The sequence below is a fragment of the Triturus cristatus genome, chromosome 8, assembly GCF_964204655.1.
Source record: "Triturus cristatus chromosome 8, aTriCri1.1, whole genome shotgun sequence".
Taxonomy (NCBI): Eukaryota; Metazoa; Chordata; class Amphibia; order Caudata; family Salamandridae; genus Triturus; species Triturus cristatus.
This window is the reverse complement of record NC_140591.1, coordinates 6,807,320-6,832,230: the sequence shown is the minus strand read 5'-3', so window position 1 is coordinate 6,832,230 and position 24,911 is coordinate 6,807,320. Positions and strand designations below refer to the sequence as shown.

General features: G+C 51.1%; 1 protein-coding gene across 1 annotated transcript in view; it reads left to right on the top strand.

Moving 5' to 3' along the window:
* Nucleotides 1-24,911, top strand: part of SPAG17 (sperm associated antigen 17) — a 1,802,643-nt gene that overhangs the window by 1,309,549 nt on the left and 468,183 nt on the right. The window contains exon 33 of the mRNA XM_085620708.1: nt 21,807-21,961. Coding sequence (XP_085476834.1) covers nt 21,807-21,961 — 155 coding nt within the window. The remainder of the gene's footprint in view (nt 1-21,806; nt 21,962-24,911) is intronic.

Here is a 24,911-nt window from a genome sequence, read left to right as displayed (position 1 = left end):
GTAGTGACACAGGGGTCCCACGGGGGCCGTGTGCAGTGTGTGAACACAGCAGCAGGTTCCCGTTAACTTCTATGGGCAATGTCCCGGTTGTATATTTAAAGATTAGGGACACTTATAATCGAGTCAGGACCATACCCTTTTGGACTTAGGAAGTTCTAGGGCTAGCACCCACGGGAGCACCGGAGTACTTGTGTTACCTCACCCAGGGAAGCCGGGTGCACAGGTGTCTTTTGATGTCGGGTCGCGTCGTTGATTTCAATGGAAGCTGGCAAAGAAGTGCTGCTGCCGTTAAGAGGAGAAGTGTCCGAAGTGATCCAAGATTGGATCTAGGATGGAAGGAATCTGAAAGCAGAGGGGACAGAGTCTGGGTCGCTTACCAGTGACCAAGGGCACGATTGACCAATGCCCACAGATGTCGGGTGCTTCAGGTGAGTTGACGGGTGTCTTGACTATTCAGCCACGAGGTCCAGGAGGCGCCGATGATGACCAGGAGCTGGATTTGAGCTGTCCCACAAAGTCTGTTGAGTGCTGCGGTGTCAACGACCAGATTGGACCCAACAAACCTTGGCAACGGCAAGTCACTTGGAATCAGAGAAAGGACGGCGGTGCAGACCAGCAAGGTCTGGGGGACTCACCCAGCGAGGCACGTCTGGAGCAACCAGGAAAGCCCAATCAGAAGAGGAGTTGCCTTTGTGGGGACCCACTAGCCAACGGGCTAGCGATCGCGAAGGAGCCTGGAGCGGTCGCACTGCAAACTGGCCCATGGGTCACTCGTGGACTGGAGGCCAGAAATCTTTGGTGCAGGAGATGCTCAAGGCTGGGGCTACTCGGAGCCCAAAGCAAAACTTCAAGTAAGACCAGGAAGATGATGCAAAAGATCACGGTGTCCAAGGGTCTCGGTTCCACGTCACCCACGATAGCCATGGGCCTCAGCTTTGCTGTGGACTTAGGGTAGCCTCGGGGAAGTCTGGAAATCCACCTCTGGTGATGCAAAGACTTCAGCGTCCGGCGGGAGCTTCAGTGATGCAGATCGGTCAGTTGCTTCTTTGGTGCCTGCCAAGCAGGAGAGTCACTGCTTGACCCCATGGGAGATTTCTTCAGTCTTCTAAGCAAAGTAGAACGTCGAAGGTCCAGGATATATATTGCAGAGTTTCGTCCAGGGTAATCTAAAGTCTCAAGGACTGGGTTCCCATACTTATTCAAAGTTTGGGGGTTGGACATACTCTAGGGACCCACCAATGGGAGGGTTTGGAAAGAGGGGTGGTTACACCCATTTCCTTTGTCCAGTTTTGCACCACAGCAGGGGCAGGTAGCCCCTGCAACCGGTTTGAACTGGACTATGCACACGGACACCAAGTGTGCCCCCAGTGCAGGACTTCAAAGCACCAGAGAGTGCTCCCGCCCAGCCCCAATACACATCTGCCTGTCTGGGGAGGTGGTTACACCTCCCTGGGACAGGAAACCTATTGTCCAGGCTTCCCCTGCCGGAGTTTCGGTCAGCAACAGGAGGCCGGACCCGTGTCTGTGGCAGAGGCATCCATTTTGTGATGCCAGGGCTCAGGAAAGTCCTACCGGGTTAGACCAGTGTGAACATGTCTCTCCCTCTAGAAGGGTGGAATGCTACCCCCGCCGCCAGAACTAGAGTATTCATCATAGTTCAGAGAATCTAGAAATGCTTATTGGATTGGAAGAACATCCTTCTCCTCACTAAGCACTCTATTGCCTCCCGCAAGCCCTCCCTTAACTCAGTCCTTCCCCTTCTCACCATACCCACCCTCCAACCCATGCCGCAGGCCAGCAGATACCTTCGCCCTCGCAAACGTCCCAACTACTCTCGGAGGAGGAAACTCTAGCCCTCCTCTCATCCTGCATGACCTCCCCTGGCGCCCCCATCCTCCTGACAAGAAAGTCGATTACCTGATTCCCACTATCTCAATCAACACCAATATATCATCATCTCTCTGTAATAGAAAAGTAAACAGCAACAACTTAACACAAGTGCCCCTATCCTCCCCTTCTTACAAAATGTGTCCCAATGCTCCACTCTCTGGCCTCCTTCTTATCTGCCGTTCTGCTGCGAGACACGCCTCTGACGTCGCCGCCCTCATCCTAAGCCATAAGACTGATGTAGCATTCCTAACCGACTCTTGGCTCAATGAATCTTCATCTCCTTACCCTGACTTACTGGTCCCGCCAAACTATAACATCGTTAGACTTGATAGACAAATAAATATAGGGGGAGGCATTGCTTGCATCTACCGCTCCGACCTCCTTGTCAGAGAACTCCATGCAGACCCCACGGACTCCTGTGAATATCTTGCTCTCTCAATTTGGAACAACACTACTCAGTTATGCAAATTGCACATCTTCTACCACCCCCTAGGCATGAAGGACACTGTGACGGGGCACGGGACATACCCGAGTCAGTAAAGACTTCATGGAACAGCTGGTCATCCGACGCTTCTCTGCCCCCTTCTATTGTCTTACAGCCACCAGAGGAACACCCCCGAACGGACGAGTGGACTCCGTACATTCCACAAGACTGGAGGCAAGAAAAAGGACATGGTGCCTTTAATGCAGAGTTCCCATGGACCGAAACCCCTCCCCTGGATGACGTCACAAGCGGCGGAAGTTCAAAGGAGAGAGAAACCAGGAAGACAGCGGACGGCGTTTCCCGGGAGGCGGAGAGAGAACCGGAGTGGAGGAGGAAGACGGACCGAGACGAGTGGACGGAAGGAGAGAGAGCAACCCTTGACGAGAGAACCCCGGGAGCGGACCTCAACAAGCCAGGAGGCCAACGTCTCCGCGAAGCGCCCTGCCACGTTCCCAGGGGAGGAGCGTGGCTGGAGCAGGTACGGGGAAAAGTCGCGGGTTGGGTGGGAAAGAGGAGCCCCCATTCGCTGTGACACCGTGAGCCCTGCTAGCCCTCTGTAAATAACCACCACCCCCTTTAGCAGTACCCCTCCTTGAGCACTTAGGCACGTCTCCCAGAAAACGCGAGTCGTCAGAACCAAAGCACGGTGTCCCTCACTCCCGGCCCTTCTTCCTACGTTGCAAGGCGACACTCCTAATTGTTGATTTTCTTTTCTTTTTGGGTCAAACCGGACTGAGAATCCTGGCCGGACAAACTGCTTAAGAGGACGCCCGCACAGCGTACCCTAAACTTTGTTTGCCGTCCAGACAAGTCGGACTCCCCAATCTTTCTGTATAATTTCTGAAGCCAAGACTGTCCAGCCTACTGTGTGCAATAAAGCCCTCCTGATAACTGATTAGCCTGGTCCTGCGTATCTGTCACCACAAGCCCGTTACAGACACATTTGTGGATCTCTTCATTGAAATCATTACAGCTAAGGTCTCCCCCCACTCCAATTACATTTTTCTCTGTGACTCTAAACTGCATTGGAATGACCCCAATGACTGCCAGGTCACCGCTAGCAAAGCCTTCCTCGCTGACCATTCACTCACCCAGGCCTGCACCCTTCCAACCCACTCGAAAGGCGCCACTTTGGATTGGATCATTGCTAAGGTATCGGCGGTCAGGCTGAATTCAATTGATCCATGCTACTGGTCAGACCACCATGCCATCACCTTCCTAATACCTGTCTACCCCATGAAAAGACATGGGCAACCAGTGAAACCAAAACGCTGGCTCAGAGACACTAAGAACCTTGACCTTGAGAAGCTGACTGCTCGCTGCGAGAACGACCTACCCTCCACCCCCCCCCCCAAATCTATCTAAGGTCAACGACCTCACAGAGCACTACAACTCGACGATGTCTAACATTATGGATGATCTGGCCCCTTTAAAGCTCAAAAGGTCCCAAATCAAAGACAAGAACCCCTGGTTCAGCGTGTAGGAGAGTAGGATCTGCTTCTTATAGTTACCCCCACTTTTTGCTGGTGTTTCACTGTTTTTCGACTTAGTCTGGCTGGGACCCTGCTATCCAGGACCCCAGCCTAGCTGCTTCCTCTCTATATTGATTACATGTACTTTAGGTACACCACAGATTGGATTCTGGGGTACCCTTATAAGTCCCTAGTATATGGTATACTATGTACCTAGGGCATAGGTACCCCAGAGGCATCTCAGGGGCTGCAGCATGTATTATGCCACCCCTGGGAGACCATTCAAAATGACACAACAGGTCTGCTACAGCAACCTGTGTAAGGTGGTGTATGCACCCCTTACTGAGATATAGGTTCACTATATCTCTCCATTTCACTGCACATGTAAACCTATCAGTCACCCCTATGGCAGGCCTTAACAATCCTGAAGGCAGGGTGCTGGGTTTAATGTGAGAGGGTGCCCATGCATGAGTAGAGCCCCTCTGCAGCTTTCGGAACCTTTATTCCGGGGTTGTTTGTGATGCAGCCAACCATATACTTTTAAGTGCATTATAACCTCGCGATAAATGCTAACTTTAAAACGGCTGCACGGAAACATGTTGTTTAAGGTGTCAAACACCTGGGAATTATACCCCCCCCCCCGCCAGTACCTGGTGGGGGAGGTATGATTCCACCCTACTAGAGGGAGAAATATGACTACACCGGTACACCCGGTACCAGCTTTGCAAAACCCTGGCATCACAAAATGGATGCTGCCAGCCACAGACACGCGTCTGCCCTCCTGCTGCTGGACGAAACTTTGGCAGGGGATGGCTGGACAATAGGATTCCTGTAACAGGGAGGTGTGACCACCTCTCAGACAGGCTTTAGTGTATTTGGACTGGGTGGGTGCACTCTGAGAGTGCTTTGAAGTCTGCACTGGGGGCACATCTGGTGTCCCTGTGCATAGTCCAGCTCAAACCGGTTGCAGGGGCTACCAGCACCTGCTCTGGTGCGAAACTGGACAAAGGACATGGGTGTAAGCCACCCCTCTGTCCTGACCCTCCCATAGGTGGGTCCCCAGAGTTTGCCCCACCCCTTCCTTGGGTATAAAGTTGGAACCCCTGGCTACAGGACTTCAGATTTACCTGGACGAAACTCTGCAACAGAATCCCAGAACTTCTACTATCTACACGACGTTGGATGACCGAAGAATCTCCCTTGGAGTAAAGGAGTTACTCCCCTGGAAGGCAGGCACCAAAGACGCATCTGTCGATGTGCAACTGTGCAGCTCCTAAAGGACTCCGAAGATTTTGCAACACAGGAGGTGGGATTTCAAACTTCCCCGAGGCCGATCCGTGCTCTCAGCAAATCTGAAATACAAAGCACTCATGTACGCCGATGATACTCAGATCTACATCAAAATCTCTTCTCTTGAGGAGATTACCTATCTGAATGACGCCCTGAAACTGACTCTTCAATGGCACGCTAACAACCAGCTCAAACTAAATGCCAAAAAAACTGAGTTCCCTCTCATCCCCCCCCCTAAAAACTCCAATGACATCCTGGAATTTATTAACTCGATCACAGCACTTAACTGCACACTGACCTTAGTGGATTCTGCTAAATCTCTAGGTATAACCTTGGGCAGCCACCTGAATATGCGTGAACACATGAACTTGATGGCCAAAACTGCCAGGTTGCACTTGAGCTACTTGAGAAAGCTAAAACCCTTCCTTGAAACTTCGGACCTGAAAACCTCAGTTCAGGCGTTCGTTAGAATTGAATACGGCTGTTCTACCCTATCTGGCCTACCAAAGACTTCCACGGTACCTCTGAAAGCTTGCCTCAACGCTACAACTAGACTCTTTTCTGGCTCAAAACAACTTGACCACATTTCACCACATCTGAAGGCCTTGAACTTGCTTCCACTTGAAGGCAGAATCCAGCTCAAGCTGGCCTAGATCACACACAAAGCCTTGTACACGAACGCCCGGCATATCTCGCCCAGAAACTCGTGGTATCTGGGGGTTTCAGCAACTCCAGGTCCTCCAGAGACCGTGTGCTCCGGCCACCCTGCTTCCGCAAAGAAAAAACTTATAACAGAGCGTTCTCTGGGGCTGCACCAAGAATCTGGAACTCGCTACCATCATCCATCAGAAGAATTCCTTCTCTGTCAATCTTTGAAAAGGAAGCCAAAACCTTCCCAATTAGCAAATTCCTCCAATAACTCTCCTTCTGATGGATACATCTGCCAGTGGATTCCTCACCTTGTGAATATCCCCTGCGCCAGCAACATTAGGAAACTTTTGTAGCAGTCCACGCCGATGAGGTCGAAGACGACGTCACAGAGACACTGCTCTGCTCGCGACTCCGCTGACGTCACCGGCTCCATAACAAGACCTCGTCGGCGTGATGACGTCAGTTCCCTTTTTTCCGTGCCGTCGACGCCAACAGATTTCGGGACTCTCTTTCTGTAGCTGTTCTTGTTACTTTGTTTTCAGCTGGTTTCTCTCTCTCTTCTTCTGCTGAAATGTCGACGAAGAAGTTTGGATTTAAGCCTTGTCGAGAATGTGGGAAACACATGTCGATAACGGATCCACATGAAGACTGCGTGTGGTGCCTGTCGCAAGATGAGCTCCAAGGCTCTTAAGGAGAGGGAAGCGAAATTGTTCATCGCAAGGATGAAGAAGGAAAAAAGAGGCCGGAGGAGATCGACGTCGAGATTGAGGTCGAGGTCGGCGTCGAAGTCGACTTCGGGGCATGCTTCTAAGTCTAAGAAGCACAAGAAAAAGAAGAGGCACTCATCTCGACATCACTCGGATAGGGATGCGGCTCTGAGATCGACATCGCCCTCCCGACGTCGTAAGGACTTTGTATCTCCTTCGCCTGTTCCTGATTCTCCTGTTGGCCTACTGTCACCTGTGGCTTCACCGGAGCATTCTCCGGCTCCGGCTCCATCTCTGACGCCGGTTCCATCTCTGGCTCCGGCTTCGTCTCCGGTTCCGTTTGAGGAACCTCCTGCTCCGGGTGAGCCTTCGGCTCCGCTGATTCCACCGTCGGCGCCGGTCGGCCCGAGTCTGGTGATGCCTGATCAATATCCTGCATTTCCAGGACCAGGTCAGGACCCTACGCATTATCTTAATGCGATGTACGGAGTCTTCTCCAGAGCCTCTGGTGCACCTTCAGGTCCTATGGGTCCTATGGCCTTCAGTTTGGGAGTTCCCCAAGCTTATCCTCAGGCTCTCTTCATGCCATTTTTTCCGGCGACGCCGTCTTGGCATCTACCGGCACCGAGGACATCGACGCCGCTCCCTTCTTCACCGGCGCCGACTCGACCTCGTTGTACGTCGCCTGTCCCTTTGGATCCACGCTCGACGCCGGCGCCGTCGGATTCGGTCACGGTGCCGCCGACTCCGGTTGTGAGGATCAGGTCTAGGAGGGAGGCCCAAAGGGTGCTGGATGAGCAGAGATACCTGCTGGAGGAAGTCGAGGAAGGTGAACTTATGGAATCAGACGATGTTTTTGATGAGTTAAAGGAGGCCAGTGGCCTGGACTTATCACCTCAATGGGTGATTACTCCTCCTTCGGATGCTCCTTCAAAGGTTGTGGCACCATACCATGCTGTTATTAAGAAGGCGGCTGAACTTTTAGAGCTGCAGTTGCCTGCTGCAGAGTTCAAGTCTTTCATCCTAACAGAAGTTCTGCACTCTCCGTCTACTGTTTCGGAGCCTTTACTCCCTTTCAATGACGCCATTATAGAGCCTGTAATGGAGGTGTGGCGTAAGCCCTATTCTGCTCCAGCAGTTTCTAAAGTTATTGCCAGGAGGTATAGGGCAGCTCCAGGGGACACAGACTTTTTGACTTCTCACCCTTCTCCGGAGAGTCTTGTTGTTCAGGCTGCCTGTTCCAGAAAGTCATCAGGTTCTTTTCCCCAAGTCCCGAGTGACAGGGAAGCGAAGAAATTGGATCAGTCGGCCAAGAAGGTCTTTTCTTCTGCCAGCATGGCCCTTAAATCGACGAATGCCACCTGTCTTTTGGGCCGATATATCCATGCTCTTATGGACTCAGCAAAGCAGCTAGCCCCAAAGCTGTCAGAAGAGGATAGGATTGGTTTCAATGAGGTTCTTTCGGATGCCCAAGCGGCGGCACGTCAGGTGATCCAAAGTGGCTTGGACACAGCTGACTCAGTTGCAAGAGTCATGGGATCTTCTGTTGCCACTAGGAGGAGCACGTGGCTTAGGTCTTCAGAATTCTCCCCTGATGTCCAGTCAACGCTCTTGGACTTGCCTTTTGATGGCTCCGGACTTTTTGGCAAGAAAGCGGATGCTGCGCTTGAAAGATTTAAAGAGAGTAAGGCCACGGCTAAATCTTTGGACCTTCAGACTCAGCCAAGGGGTTCGTTCAAGAGGTACAGGGGCTTCGGAAGGTCTACCTTTCGTTCTTTCAGACAGCCCCAGCAGCAGCAGCAAAGCACTCTGTATAAGAGCTACAGAGGCAGAATCAGGGGTCGCACTCGAGGTCGTCAGCTCTCCTCCTCCTCCTCCTCCTCTTCCTCCTCCTCAGCCCCTCCCACCACTGCAAAGCAGCCCTAGATCCACCATTCTGGATCATGTTGGTCCTGTGGGGGGCCGGCTTACCCATTTTCTACAAGATTGGGAATCGATTACTACAGACCTTTGGGTTCTAGATCTTGTAGAAAATGGGTACGCCCTTCCCTTTCGGGAATTCCCTCCAAATTACCCTCCTTGTCAAGGGGCTTGCTCGGAGGACCACCTTCTTCTCCTGTAGGAGGAAGTCCTGACATTGCTGGAAAAAGGTGCGATAGAGGTGGTTCCAGAGCAGGAAAGGTATCAGGGATGCTACTCCCGGTATTTCCTGATTCCAAAAAAGGACGGCAGATTGCATCCAACATTGGACCTCAGGATCTTGAATCTTTTTCTGAAGCAAGAGAAGTTCAAGATGATCACCCTTGCGCAGTTTCTTCAAGCGCTGCAACAGGAGGACTGAATGGTGTCGATCGACTTGCAGGATGCGTATTTCCACATCCCCATCCTAAAGTCACACAGGAAGTATCTCCGTTTTACGGTAGGGTCGCAACATTATCAGTTTGTGGTCCTTCTGTTTGGTCTTACTACTGCACCTCGAGTCTTCACGAAGGTGATGGCAGTGGTGGCAGCCCATCTCAGAAGGTCGGGGATTCCAGTTCTCCCCAAACTGGATGACTGGCTGATCAAAGCGGAGTCGCCAGAGAAGGTGCTTCTGCAGGATACAACTCAGCTGTTGTACAAGTTGGGTTTCTCGATAAACGTGCCCAAATCGCACCTGGTGCCCTCTCAGCGCAACCTGTTCATAGGGGCGATACTGGACACTACTGTGTGTCGTGCATTCCCTCCTCCTCAAAGGATTCTAGACATACAGGAAATGATTCCCTTGTTTTACAATGGAGCGGTCGTTCCAGTCCTGAAGGTCCTTCGTCTGCTCGGTCTGTTTGCTTCCTGCATTCTGTTGGTCAACCATGCACGCTGGCACATGAGGGCCCTCCAGTGGTGCCTCCGCAGGCAGTGGTATCAGCACAAGGGAGATCTCAGGGAGTGTGTGAGGATCTCCAGAGAAGCTGCAGCGGATCTGTCTTGGTGGAGTGTGGAGGGCAATCTGTCTCAAGGAAAGCCTTTCCATTTTCCTCCATCGGTGGCCACAGTGATAACGGATGCATCCACTTTAGGGTTGGGTGCTCATCTGGGGGATCTCGAGATCAAGGGTCTTTGGTCTCCAGAGGAAAGGTTGCTTCACATCAACCTTCTGGAATTACGGGCGATACGTTTGGCGCTCAAGGCCTTCCTCCCTTCCCTTTGCGGTCAGTCGGTTCAAGTCCTGACGGACAACACTACCGCTATGTGGTATGTCAACAAGCAGGGAGGAGTGGGGTTGCTTTGTCTCTGCAGAGAGGCTCTGCATCTCTGGTCCTGGGCTCAGGATCAGCAGATTTGTCTGATGGCAAATCATCTGGCCAGAGTTCTAAACGTTTGTGCAGACAGTCTCAGTCGTCAGTTCTCCGTAGACCACGAGTCGAGGCTTCATCCGGAGGTGGTTCGTCACGTTTTCCGGCCGTGGGGAACTCCTCAGGTGGACCTGTTTGCCTCTCACGAGAACGCTCACTGCCCGTCTTTCTGCAATATCCAGTATCCGATGCAGGGAGCGTTAGGGGACGCGTTTCAGTTGAGTTGGGGCTCACAACTCCTTTACGCATTTCCTCCCATACCCTTGATTCCTCGGGTTCTGAGGAAGATTCGCCAAGACCGGGCCCAAGTTATATTGATCGCCCCGGATTGGCCAAGAAGGGTGTGGTATACGGATCTTCTTCACCTCTCCTCGTGCCCTCCGCTCCGTCTCCCTTTGAGGGCAGACCTCCTCTCGCAGTCGGAGGGGCAGGTTCTACACCCCCACCTCCAGAGCCTACACCTTCATGCCTGGAGATTGAACGGGGCAACCTGAATTCTTTTTCTCTCCCGCCAGATGTTGTAGATGTTATTTTGCCTGCCAGACGTCATTCCACCAAATCTATCTATTCTTATATGTGGTCTAAATTTATGCACTGGTGTGGGGAGAAGTTAATTGATCCTTTGAGGGCTCGTTTATCTGACATTCTTCAGTTTGCCCTTTCTCTTGCTCAGCAAGGTTTTGCTGTAGCCACTGTGAAGGGGTACCTTTCAGCCTTGTCGGCATTCCTTTGTTTGCCGGATCAACCATCATTGTTTAAATCGCCTATTGTTTTACGGTTTCTGAAAGGCCTTACAAACAAGTTTCCTCCAACTCCTTTTATTGTGCCTCAATGGGACTTGAATCTTGTCTTAACTTATCTGATGGGTTCTCCCTTCGAGCCCTTACATAAGTGTCCCTTGAGACTGTTGTCTTTCAAGACAGTTTTTCTCATTGCGATCACCTCGGCAAGGAGGGTAAGTGAGCTTCAAGCTCTAAGTTCAAAACCCCCATTCTTGACCATTCATGCTGAAAGAATGGTTCTCAGGACCAGGGCTGCTTTTCTGCCTAAGGTGGTAACCCCCTTCCATCTGGGGCAGTCCATTACCCTCCCTACCTTCTATCCTCCTCCTCACCCTTCCACGGAGGAGGAGCGGCTTCACCATCTAGACCCTAATAGGGCGGTGAGCTTCTACTTTAACAGGACAAAAGACTTTCGGGTTGATGACCAGCTCTTCGTGGGCTTTGTTGGCTGCAGGAAAGGCAGAGCGGTGCACAAGCGCACCCTTTCCAGATGGATTGTCTTGTGCATCAAGATATGCTACTCTTTGGCTGGTAAGGAACCCCCAGAGGGTTTAAGAGCTCATTCCACTAGAGCTAAGTCTTCCACTTCTGCTTTGTCTAGGGGTGTTCCTGTGGAGGACATTTGTAGGGCGGCAACTTGGGCCTCCCTTCACACTTTCGCGAAGCATTACTGCTTGGACTCCGAGATGAGGAGGGACGGACACTTTGCGCGTTCTGTGCTTCAGGACTTTTTGGTATAGAAGGATGGACACCCTCCTCCGGGAGTGGGGACTGCTGTGGGAATCTATCCACAAGGTGAGGAATCCACTGGCAGATGTATCCATCAGAAGAACAAGTTACTTACCTTCTGTAACGCTTTTTCTGGTGGATACAGTATCTGCCTGTGGATCCCTCACCTTGTGAATATCCCCTGCGCCAGCAACATTCGCTTACCACCTTTTGTCATGGCATTTGTTTCTGTGCATAATTTCCTGTACTGCTTGGCCCTTTCCATGTACCAACTCTTACTCCTTCAAACTTTCTGCTGGTTCTATCTGCCTTTTTGCTATCATATCGCCCCTCATATACAATTGCTGGTTTTCTCTCTTTATCGCTGAAATGTCGCTTTGCTGATTATGGTTTTGTACTGATGATTGTATTTAACTCTGGCTTTTGTCCTAACTAGTCAATTCCCTATCCCCATCCTTGTGTTTTGCCTGAGCCTAACCTGTACATAACGTGTTATCCCTGTAAAGTGCTCTAATACCCTAACGGGTCATGTTCGCGCGCTATAAAACCTCAAATAAATAAATAAAACAGTGTCTTTGGTGCTGTTATCCAACATCAGGCCTCTCGAAACTCTTCCACATTACAGGCATCAGTGTAAAATGAAGATGACCACAGGCTCATGAAAGTACTGCTGGAGGCCTCATTGCAAGACGTCAAACTCACAACTTCATGTTATTCATGTGACGTTTACGAGCTCCAAATTGTTCTTCCTTTACTCCGGAACAAGTCTTCATTAGCAACACTGCCACCATATTTTATTTAAAAAAGCACATGTACCAAACAAGGATGGATTCTGTCTCATTCTCTTCGCCTTCTTGCATCTTCTAGAGGGACCGGTCCCTCGAGAACAATATCTTTGTGATAGCTTCCCATCTGGAGTGTAAGTGGACTCTGGAGATGGATCGGATGAGCACATGTGTGGGAGACTATAAGAGTTAATGTCTGCTCAATGATGATAGCATGAAGTGGCCAGGTCCACTTTCGCCAGGTGGAAAGCTTGTTTCTGTCCTCCGTCCTGTGGTATGCGAGGAGCTGAGGCCTCTTGAAGACTCTGGGTGCATTACTCTGGACAAAGACAATATTGGTGGCCTTCAACACACAAGTACCTTCTGCAAACATCTGCAGGGCAGTTACATGGGCCTCTCCACATGCTTCTTGCAAGCATTACTCAAAGGACTTTTCATCCAGGAAAGACATAGCTCTCGGCCACAACATTCTGTGCAGTTTATTTGCTAGAAACCTGGCTGGATGCTTGAGGCAAGGGTTGGGGTGAGGAGAAGCAGGAGTGGGAGTACGTATCTTGTGAATTTGGTACTCTTAGACATTCCTTTTTCTCATTTAAAGCGTCCACTCAGCCATCCCTTTGTATGATATGCTGTGCTTCAACTGTGTGTGTGTGATGACAAACTCAGATAGGAACTGGGACAAAAGATGGCCACAGGTAAACACACACACTGCGTGACGCTTGCACAAAGGAAGCTGAACAGGAACATAAAAAGAGGCAAATAATGTTTAGAGAACCTGTAAAGTCTTGCTTGCGACGTGATCCATTTCCGAGCAACTTGCCATGAAGCAGGAGAATGAAGACTAAAGGCCTTATTTAGAATGTGTTGGATGGCTCTTCCACCCTAATTACAATGCATACATAGAGCAGTCAGGACATCCCTCTGATTTGTGATGAATGTCACACCTCACCCAAGCTCTCAATAATGCCCTAACATTACAGGAATCTGATAGAGACTTCTAGCTGCAGATTCCTTACCGTTGGATTTCCCAGGCATAAGGCTGGATCTGGAAATATTTTTTGAGCAATACCCCTTGCGCACAGCGTGGGGTAACTCCATTCCGTTCCGCATGACTTCTTCGTCAGCGTTGGTTATGACGTTGTGGTGCCTATATAGGAGCCATCCAGGTGCGCAGTTATCAGTTCTTTTCTTTCCGCGCCAGATGAGCGCCGATCCAGGAAGAACTACCACTCTGTCGCTTTTTGGCAGTTTTTTTCTCGACTTTTGTCGAATTAATAATTTTTTCCACTTTGTGTGTGGGGGATGTCTTAGAGGAAGACCGGTTTTAAGCCGTGCAGTGCCTGTAGCCGCATGATGTCGGTCACCAATCCCCACCCCGTATGTCTCTGGTGTCTCAAGCACGACCACAACTCAAAGTCATGCTCGAACTGCCAGGCCTTGGTTCTAAAGGCCTTGAGGGAGACAGTGATGAAGCTACTCGCGGTCCAGCGAGACTCCGCGGAGGTCCCGGTCGAAGAAGAGGAGGTTGCGGGACCACTCCTGGAGCCCTAAGTCCTCTTCCTCCTACTCGAGGTTCTCTGGACATTCGGAGAAGAGGCAATAGAAGAAGAGGAAGTCCAAGCGGAATTTACCTTCACCTCGTCTGGCATTTGTTGTCGAGAAAGGTAAGGAGCACCGACGCTCTAGGCACTATTCCGCAGACACGGAGCCAGAGTCGACTTTGCGCCTCCCTTCATTTCTGGGAGCCGGAGGGACTCACACTCAAATAAAATAAATTTCCGAGCCCATGCACCACGTATTTGAATGACTCAAGCCCGCTGGTGAGCCCTTGGGCCCCGTGGAGTCAGAAGGGGCCCCATCAGGTTCGACGCCGTCGGCTTCGGCCACGGCACCGGTGGGGCCTCATGGACCCAATCCTGGATTTGGGTCGACGCCGTTCATGCCACTGCAAACTCCTCCAGTGTCGGACCCGAAGTCGGTGCCTGCGGCGGCGCCGGTGCCCATTGGCGGTGCTAGTCCCATCCTCATCTCCAACGACACAGAGCTGGAACGACGTCGCTCATTGCCAGTTCCGACGTAGATTGAACCCAGGGGTTCAATGTTGTTGCCTGAGCACTTTGAAGATGTACTAGGCTCAGGAGAGGAATGGGAGTGGTCAGGATGTCTCTGAGGAGAACTTGGACAGGTATCGGGAACTTTGGGAGGCCACTGGACTGGGCACTTCCCCAGATACTGGCATGCTTTCTCTGCCAACAGTGGCTACGAAGGAGGGGGCATCATATGCCATGGTGATAAAGATGGGAGCTGAGGTCCTAGGACTAGAGCTGCCCTCAGTGCAGGTCAGGGCTAATCTCCTGACCGAGGTGCTTCAACCGGGTGCTTCCACCTCTGAACCCCTTTTGCCCTATAATGAGGCACTTACGGATGTCCTTCTAGGCATGTGGTCCAAGCCTAGCACAGGGGCTCCTGTGAATAGGACGATTGCATTCCGCCTTCACCCAGCTCCAGCGACCCAAAGTTCCTCAGCCAGCACCCCACCCCAGAAAGTTTGGTGGTGCAAGCCTCTACGTCCCAGGGCGCGTTCCCTTCTGCCCTTCCGGTTAGGGAATCCAAGAGGCTGGACTCGTTTGCGAAGTAGTTGTTCTCTTCCTCCAGCCTGGCATTGCGGTCGCGTGATAATTGGGCTGGAGGAGGCCTGGGCTGTGCTCTCCCAAGCTGTCAAGGACGGGAGAGATGCAACAAAATTCACCATATGGTGTGGCCTAGACACGACTCATTCACTGAGCAGGTCCATTTCAATGACAGTGGCCTTGAGACGACACACCTGGCTTAGAACAACTGGCTTCTCGGGCGATGTCCAGGCCAATCTGATGGACATGCCCTTTGATGAAACCCGTCTTTTTGGGGAAAAGGCAGACTTGGCCCTGGTCATGTTTCAAGGACTCTCAAACTACGGCCAGATCCTTGGGTTTCTCCTCCAGTCCTCATGGCCAGTCTTCCTTTTTCCCCTTCCGTGGCAACGGAAGGGGTTTCCAGCCGCGTCAGCCCTATCCTAGCTACCATCCCACACAGACTTCCCAAGCCGCTGGAGGACGTGGACGCGGTGCATTCCGATCCAGGAATGGAGGTCAGAAGTCATCAGTCACACTGCCCCGGCAGCCACAGCCTCCAAGCACTCCTAGGCTGACTCTGCAGGACCACGCTCCTCCAGTGGGTGGGAGGACTCATCATCATCTCCCCCACTGGAGAGCCATAACTTCGGACAAGAGGCTCTTGCAGATAATCCAGGAGGGCTATTCTCTGCCTTTCCTCTCTTTTCCTCCTTTCATTCTGCCAAATCAGGAACAGCTGATGGAGGATCACTTAAAGTTACTCCAAGAGGAAGTTGCAGCTCTCTTGGCCAAGGCAGCTATGGAGAGGGTCCCTGTTTCAGAAGTAGACGGTGGTTGTTATTCCTGCTACTTTCTGATTCCGAAGAAGGACAAAGGGTTGCGGCCCGTTTTAAATCTTCCGACCCTCAATCTCTTCCTGAAGAATGAGAAGTTCAAGATGCTCTCTCTGGCTCAGGTCTTGTGTGCACGTGACCTAGAAGACTGGATGGTAGAGTTGGACCTGCAGGATGCATATTTCTACATCCCTATCATGCCGGGCCACAGGTGTTACCTGTGGTTCAAGGTAGGCCACGAGCACTTTCAGTTTACTGTGGTCCCCTTCGGCCTTAAAAGTGCCCCTCGGGTGTTCACCACGGTGATGGTGGTGGTCGCAGCTCATCTGTGCAGGTTAGGGGTGTCAGACTTCTCCTACATTGACAACTGTCTGTTGAAGGCGTCCTCTCCCCAGACTGTCATCTCCCACCTTCAGACTACGGCAGACCTTCTGCATTCACTGGAGTTCTCTATAAAGTTGCCCAAGTCACACTGACTCCTTCTCAGATGCCGCCTTTCATAGGAGCTGTTCTGGACACAGTGCAGTTTAGGACCTATCCTCCCGAGCAGCGATATTCAGGCTATGATACCGATGTTTCAGCCTCTATCCTGGATTTCGGTGAGACTGACTATGAGGCTGTTGGGCCTCATGGCCTTCTGCATCCTGTTGGTAAAACATGCCAGGTGGCGTATGCGGGCTCTGTAGTAGGACCTGAAGTTCCAATGGGCACAGCATCGAGGAAATCTCACGACTTGGTCCAGATCTCGGAAGAAACTGCGAGAAATCTGCTGTGATGGTTGACGAACCGTGATTGGGTCAATGGCAGACCCCTCTCCCTTCCCCAACCAGATCTCACAGATGTGACAAATGTGTCGCTTCTGGGATGGGGCGTCCATCTAGACGAGGTGGAGATCAGGGGACACTGGTCTCTGGCAGAGACGGGGCTCCGGGCGATTTGTTTGGCATTGAAGGCATTTCTTCCCTCTCTCAAGGGAAAGGTGGTGCAAGTGTTCACGGACCACACCACTGCCGTGTGGTACTGCAACACGCAGGGCGGGGTGTGGTCGTGGACCCTTTGTCAAGAGGCCCTGCGTCTCTGGACATGGCTGGAAAAGCAGGGCACAACCATGGTGCTTCAACACCTGGCAGGTTCTCTGAACGCAGGGGCGGACAAACTCAGCCGTTGATGCCTAGCAGATCGCGAATAGCGTCTCCAGTCCGAGGTGGCGCAAGGTCTCTTTCAGCAGTGGGGAGAACCTTGGTTAGATTTGCTTGCCTCCGGAGAGATCGCTCAGTGTCAGCAGTACTGTGCGCTGGAGGTTCCAAGGGGCCTATCACTTTGTGACGCTTTTCGTCGCAAGTGGAGCTCAGGCCTGCTTTACTCCTTTACACCTATACCACTCCTGCCCAGGGTTCTGAAGAAGATCAGGACCAACCGGGCCTAAGTCATTCTTTGGGTTCCAGACTGGGCGAGGAGAGTCTGGTATCGAGAACTTCTGAGTATGAGTATCGATCCTCACATCAGGCTGCTCCTTCGGGAGGATCTTCTGTCGCAGCAGCAGGGGAGGGTTCTCCACCCGAACCTGTCAACTCTGCGCCTCCTTGCGTGGAGATTGAGCAGCAGCAGTCGATGGCTTTTGACCTTCCCCCCGAAGTATGTAATGTTAATCTGGTGGCCAGACGTCCCTCCACTAAGACGGAGTTTCTACGAAGCGATGCATGCCATCTTTGGGCAGCCTGACTCTGCCGGCGTGCCTGCGGGCCCCACAGACTCAGCTGGGGCCCTGGGCCTTCGGCGGCTCTGGCACCGGCACCGCAGGCCCCCCTTGCATCCAGGCCTGGATCCGGATCGGACCCGGTCGACCATGTAACACCTCCACTGGCGCCGACTCCACTGGCACCACGCCCGCTACTGATGCCAGTTGTGTCCCCAGCCTGCGTTAACCCCGGCCTCCACCCCGACGTAGACACGGAGCCGGACCGGCGTTGACCGACGCCAGTTCTAGCGCCGACGGGTACTTTTGTACTCCTGTTCTACCCTGGTTCTTTTAGGCCAGATTGGCAACCTGAGGAGGGTGAGTAGGATGGGGAGGGGTCTGGAGACCCTTTACCTGACCAGTTAGAATATGATCCGGACTAGAGAAAGGAGTTGGGGGATGCCAGTTGTTTGGATACCTCCCCAGACCATGTCATGTTATCTCCTCCTACCGTGGCTACAGAGGAGGGAGCGTCTTACGCAGTGGTGTTGCGTAGGGCGGCCGAGGCTCTCACCCTTGAGCTACCTACGGTGGCAGTCAGGACTAACCTGCTGACAGAGGTGCGTCTGCCGGCAACGAGCTCTTCGGAGCTCCTGCTGCCGTTCAACGAAGCCCTCACTGACGTCCTTTTGGGCACCTGGTCCAGGCCCAACACTGGGGCTCAAGTGGATAGGATGATTGCCCGACGCCACCACCCGGCACCGGTGGACCCCATTTTCCTCTCCCATCACCCCACCCCTGAGAGCTTGGTGGTCCAAGCCTACACGTCCAAAGGTAGCGCCTTTCCTACTGCACCACCTGATAGGGAACCTAAAATGCTGGACCATCTTGGGAAGAAGATGTTTTCTTCCTTCAGCTTGGGACTGCGGTCCGTAAACATCGCATGTCTGTTGGGCCATTACACCCACTCCATGTGGGATACGGTGGCATAGGTGCTGCCTCAGTGCCCGGAGGAGACCCGGTCAGTGCTCTCCCGTGCTGTCACTGAGGAGAGAGATGCAGCCAAGTTTACGATTCGTTGTGGACTGGACACCGCCTACTCACTAAGCAGGACAATTTCAACGTCGGTAGCCCTTCGACACTACTCATGGCTGAGGTCGACTGGTTTCTCCGGGGATGTCCAAAGTACCCTGCTGGACATGCCCTTTGATGGCCGTCGCCTATTCGACGACAAGGCAGACAGTGCACTAGAGCGCTTCAAGGACTCTCACACTATGGCCAAGTCCTTGGGCTCTCCATCACTTGTCCTGCACAGTCTGCCTTTTGCCCCTTTCGTGGCTACAGAAGGGGTGCCCCGCCACTCTCCACCCAGACCCACAGACCGGCGCACGCTACTCAGCCCCTGCACAGCCGGGGACGTGGGACCCACCGTCGTGGGTCTGGGGGTCAGCGAGCGGGCCAGTCCACCACTGCCCCCTCTGCAGCAGCCTCCAAACCCTCCTAGTCTGACTTTTCAGGGCCACCAATCGCCAGTGGGCGCCAGGATTCGCCATCACCTCCCCCACTGACGCACCATCACGTCCCACTACTTTCTGGTGCCCAAGAAGGACTAAGGCCTGCGTCCTATCTTAGATCTCAGGAACGTTAACCGCTTCCTCTGGAAGGAGAAGTTCAAAATGTTGACGCTAGCTCAGGTCCTGTCTGCCCTCGCCCCTGGATACTGGATGGTAGCGTTGGACTTGCAGGACCCCTATTTTCACATCCCTGTCCTCCCGGCCCAACGGCGTTACCTGTGGTTCACTGTAGGCCACGAGCACTTTCAGTTTATCATGCTCCCTTTGGCCTTACCAGCACCCCTCGGATGTTCACAAAAGTGATGGCGGTGGTCGCAGCTCATCAGCGCAGATCAGGGGTTCCAGTCTTCCCCTATCTCGACGACTAGCTGTTGAAGGCGGGCTCGCCCCAGGCAGTTGTCTCCCACCTCCAGACTATGGCGAATCTCCTGCATTCGCTGGGGTCACTATTAACGTACCAAAGTCACCCCTGACTCCCTCTCAGAAGCTCCTTTTCATAGGAGCGGTTCTGGACATGACGCAGTTTCGGGTCTATCCTCCCTTGCAGCGAGTCCAGGATATTCGGGCTATGATTCTGATCTTTCCGATCATCCTGCTGATAGATCATGCCAGGTGGCATATGCGGGCTCTGCAGATCCCTCTCCCTTCCCCAACCAGAATACACAGTGGTGACGGATGCATCACTTCTGGGTTGGGGCGGCCACATGGGAGAGAAGGAGATCAGAGGCTTCTGGTCTCCGGCGGAATCCGGGCTCCACATCAACCTTCTAGAGCTTTGGGCGATCCGTCTTGCACTAAAAGCCTTCCTTCCCTCTGTCCGGGGAAGAGTAGTGCAGGTGTTCACAGACAACACCACCGCCATGTGGTACTGCAACAAACAAGGTGGGTGGGGTCGTGGACCCTATGTCAAGAGGCTCTCCATCTCTGGACATGCCTGGAACATCCCTGGTGGTTCGACACTTGGCAGGTTCACTTAACGCTTGGGTGGACGAACTCAGCCACAGGTGCATCATGGATCACGAATGACGTCTTCACTCGGAGGTGGTGCAAGGTCTCTTTCAGCAGTGGGGAGAGCCTTGGTTAGATCTATTCGCCACCGAAGAGAATGCGCAAAGTCAGCAATTCTGCGCGTTGGAATTTCCAAGGCGGCACTTGCTAGGTGAAGCTTTTCGTCATGAGTGGAGTTGATCAGCCTTCTCTTTTCAAGTCCCCTTTTGTAAATCGCTTTCTTAAGGGCATTACTCATCTTTTTCCTCCTGTTCCCTTCGTAATGCCTCAGTGGGACTTGAACTTGGTTCTTACTTACCTTATGTGCACTCCTTTTGAGCCGCTTCATAACTGTCCTCTCAGACTTCTTACTTTAAAGACTGCCTTTCTGGTTGCCATCACCTCTGGGCACAGGGTGAGTGAGCTCCAAGCTCTTTATTCAAAACCTCCTTTCCTGGCTGTTCATCTGGACAAGGTTGTCCTAAGAACCAGACCTTTCTTTCTTCCCAAGGTGGTTACTTCTTTCCACATTGGTCAGACCATCACTTTGTCCACCTTTTTTCCGCCTCCGCATCCTTCTAAGGAGGAAGAGAGGCTCCACTGTCTGGATTCAAAACATGCGTTTTCATTTTATTTGGTTCGCACAAAGCAATTCCGGGTGGATGACAAGCTCTTTGTTGGCAACATGGATGCCAAAAATGGTCGGGCCGTGCACAAACGGACCATCTCTTGGTGGGTCATTTTGTGCATCAAAGCTTGCTATTCATTGGCAAAGAAGGCTGCGTGGCCACTCCACCAGTGCGACGGCAGCTACCACTGCTTTGGGACGTGGTGTTGCTCTCAATTACATCTGTCAGGCAGCTTCGTTGGCATCTCTGCACGCATTTATAAAGCACTACTGCCTGAACAGCCATGTCCAGAGGGATGGCTTCTTTGGCCGTTCTGTTCTCCAGGACTTTCTGGTGTGAACTTGGTTCGCAGACCCACCTCCGGGGTTGGTATTGCTGGGGTATGTATTCACAAGGTGAGGAATCTATAAATAATTGTCTCTTTCAGATGATCAAGTTACTTACCTTCAGTAACGATATATCTGTAAGAGACATAGATTAGTTATAGATTCCGTACTGCTGCACCCATCCTCCCCGTCTTGTGAACTGATTTCTAGGGTTAAGGACTCCCTTCAGGGCCCTAGTTTTGTGCACCAGGGGTCAGTGTCTTGCATGGTTCTGCGCTTCTGGTGTGGAATGTCATGTATAAGAACTGACATCAGCACGTGAGGGCGACGTCTAAGTAGCTGTCGCAATGTCATCCCAGGCGACCACGACGCCAACGGCGAACGCGGAGCTGACCGATGCCACATTTCGACGCGCAGAGGTTTTTCTGGATCCAGTCTGATGCCTGGGGGTAATTCACAAGTTAAGGAATCTATAACTAATCTGTGTCTCTTACAGATATATCTTTACCGAAGGTAAGTAACTTGTTCTTTTATACATGAGGCACCTGCAGGTGAGAAATCATGAGGGAATGCTTTCTTCCACACAGAGCGCACACTTCTTGCCATGACAGTTATCTTAATAAATGCTTGATTTTTCCTTTATCAGCGGATTGCAAATGTGCCTCAGAAATCCATGAATGCGATTCCTTGCGGTCTGCAGGTGCCCACGTCTTTGTTCTTTTTTTAAGTTTGAGTTTATTGAGAGATAACAGGAAAAAAGAACAGCAATATAATTAAAATTACAAATCCTATTTGACATAAAAGTTATTAGGATAACACAATTATAGACATCAAGCTGTACACAATAAAGAGTATACACAGTATTAAAACAGAAGGGGGCAGGGGAGGAGAACAATAAATAATTAATTAATGTATAATATTAAGAAACAATAATAGAATAATAAATGATTCAACACTGTAAGCATAACATACTCAAAACTGAAAAGCATGGAATAGATATAAAATTACAAATATCACTTCTCTTTTAACTTGCCTTCTCCCTCAGGTGAAAAACCACAGACTATAACACGTAGAGGAAAATTTATACGAGTGGAGAACCAGGACTTTGCGACCGTCATCGTGAACTGTGAGGAGAATAGCATCTATGTTACCTTTGGAGATCGAACAGCTGTCCTGGCCAAACCCCAAGGAGTGTATGAGGTAAGTGCTGCCCATCGAAAGCAGCCATTGGACGGAATGGTCTGCCCGTCCTGGATCCAGCTGCTTGACGGTCTTCTCCAGTGATGTATGTTGCAAACGCTGTGGTGAACATAGTTTGCGTAGCAGGTGTTAGTGTGTTGTACAAAGGGGTGCAATAAGCTGAGATGGAGTGTTTACGAGTGCAGTTTTGCATAGTGTGGCACATCTAGTTTGGTACACACCATATATCATTTGTACAATTTGACCAACTGATGGAGACTTCTAGCCACAGATTCCTTACCCTTGAATATTCCCCAAGTGTCAGCTGGCTCCAGATGTTTTTAAGCAGTACCCCTGCATACCAGTAGGTGGCATCATTCAGCTCTTTGTTGGCGTCGTCCACGCCAGAAATGACGTGCTCAGTACCTATATAGAAGCCACTCAATGTGCTGAGGTTAGTTCTTGCCCTTCCACGCCAAATAGCACTGATCAGTGAAGAGCTACCCTCAGTTGTTTTTAGGTCTAAGCCTACCAAACATCACAGCTGTCTGGTCCGCTAAAAACATCTTGGGGACACTCAGAAAGCTTCCCTGGGAATGCATTCTGCCCATAACTTACCATTGGCTTTGTGGTTTGTAACTCACATTTCCTGGCTTTCTATTTGCTGGCTCTATTTGTTTTAGTCTGTCCAGGTTCAGTTTGTCCCTCCCAAGGAGCAGAGACTCTTCACACACACGAGTGCTCCTTTCTGTACACAGGTCTGTACATCTTGCTCTTCTTGTGTCACATGTACTGTGCGTTTCAAAGGCGCGGGTCAGATGTCAGGCTCTGTCTTCCGAGGGAGCTTACATTTCTTTCTCTGACTTCAAAGTGGGGGGATTTATGTGAGAATCTTGCTGGATAATGGGGGTAGAGGAAAGGTTTTTTTTGTTTTCCTAGCACACAACGTTTAAATGAACTACAAGTATTTCCGAATATATCGAAATTAGCAAAGCAGAAATGAAACACATTTTCTGTTAATACTGAAATGTGTTGGAAACAAATACTTTAATATGATCAAAACAAATCAATACACTAAGTGATGTCATTTCCACACATTAAGGTTTGTGCACTGCTTAGTTTTATAAGTAAAACTGTGCGTCTGTGCAGATGTAATGGTCATTTCAATTGAAAATGTGTTGTCTGTAATGGAAGTGCACTACCACACCATGCATACTCCACTCCACTCTACTCTGCACCACTTCATTTTACACCACACCACTGCACCCTAAGCCACTATATGCCACTGCACTCTTCTACACTCTATGCCTCTCTGCTCTACTGTGTACCACTCTACTTCTTACCAATGCACTCTACACCACTGCAGTCTTCGCCACTTCACTCTACCTCACTCCACTCTACTCCGCCCAACTCCACTCTACGTAACTCCACTGTACACCACTGCACTCTGAAGGACTGGGCTATTCTAAGGCCCAGTGGTGCCAGGTGACAACACCTGAAACCTTCGTGGGTTACCTGTTCCGGCGTACAAAACACAGAGACACGGCAACTCTATGCTAATTCACTCAGCCCCAATGCACTCTTCTCTGTACCACTCCACTCTATGCCCCTGCACTCCATGTTAATCAACTGTACACCACTCTAATCTACTCTGCACCACTGCACTCTTCTCTACTTCACTCTACACCACTACACTCTATGCCAATACACTCTGCGCTCCTGCACTCTATGCTAATCAACTGTACACTACTCTAATCTCTCTGCACCACTGCACTTTATGACACTGCACTCTATACCCCTTTATGCCATTACTCTACGCCACTCTACTCTATGCCACTGCACTCTACTCTGCACTACTCCACCTTACGCCACTACACTCTACCCAGCACCACTCCACTCTTCTCCACTTCACTCTACTCTGAAGCAATCTACTCTACACTACTGCACCCTACTCCACTTCACTTTACTCTGCACCACTGCACTCTGCACCACTGTGCTCTATGCCACTCCATACCACTGTACTCTGACACTGTACTCTGCACCACTTCACTCCACTCTACGCTGCCCCACTTAATTTTACACTCTACACCACTGCACTCTATGCCACTGCACTCTACTATCCACCACTCTAAATTATGATGCTGCATTGAACACCTCTGAATTCTATGCTGCTGCACTAGACACTACTATAGCTATACTCTGCAACACTACGTCAATGCAGCCGACAACAGTCCTCTCTAATCTGTGCCACTCCACTGTATGCCACTGCACTCTACTCTGCACCACTGTACTCAACACCATTGCACTCTACTCTACCCCACTTCACCCTATGCCATTCTACACCACTGCACTCAATGCCACTCTACTCTGCAACACTGCCCTCTACGGCACTCTGCTCTGCACCACTGCATCTTTGCCAATACAATCTATGCCACCACACTCTGCATCACTCAACTCTGCAGCATTCCACTCCACTCCACTGCCCTATACAGCACTATGTATTGTACTCTGCACCACTCTACACCACTGCACTCTCTGCCACACTGCTCTGCTCCACTGCACTCTACAACACTGCACTCTCTGCCACACTGCTCTGCACAACTGCACTCTACACCACTGTACTCTACACCACTCTGCTCCACTATTCGCCACTCCACTCTGCACCACTGCACTCTACGTCACTGCACTCTACTATGTAACACTCTAATCTATGTCACTACATTCGAAAACCCTGTATTGTACACCACTGAATTCTATTGCGCTGCACTCTGCGTCACTGTACTCTGTAACACTTCACCAATGTACTCTACAACTGTCCACTCTACTTCACACCACTCCACTGTACACCACTCTACACAACTCCAGTCTATTCCACTCCAACACATCATACTCTATGCCACTCCACACTATGACACTCTACTCCACTGTTTTCCATTCCATTCAACAACACTCCATGCCACTCTCCTCAATT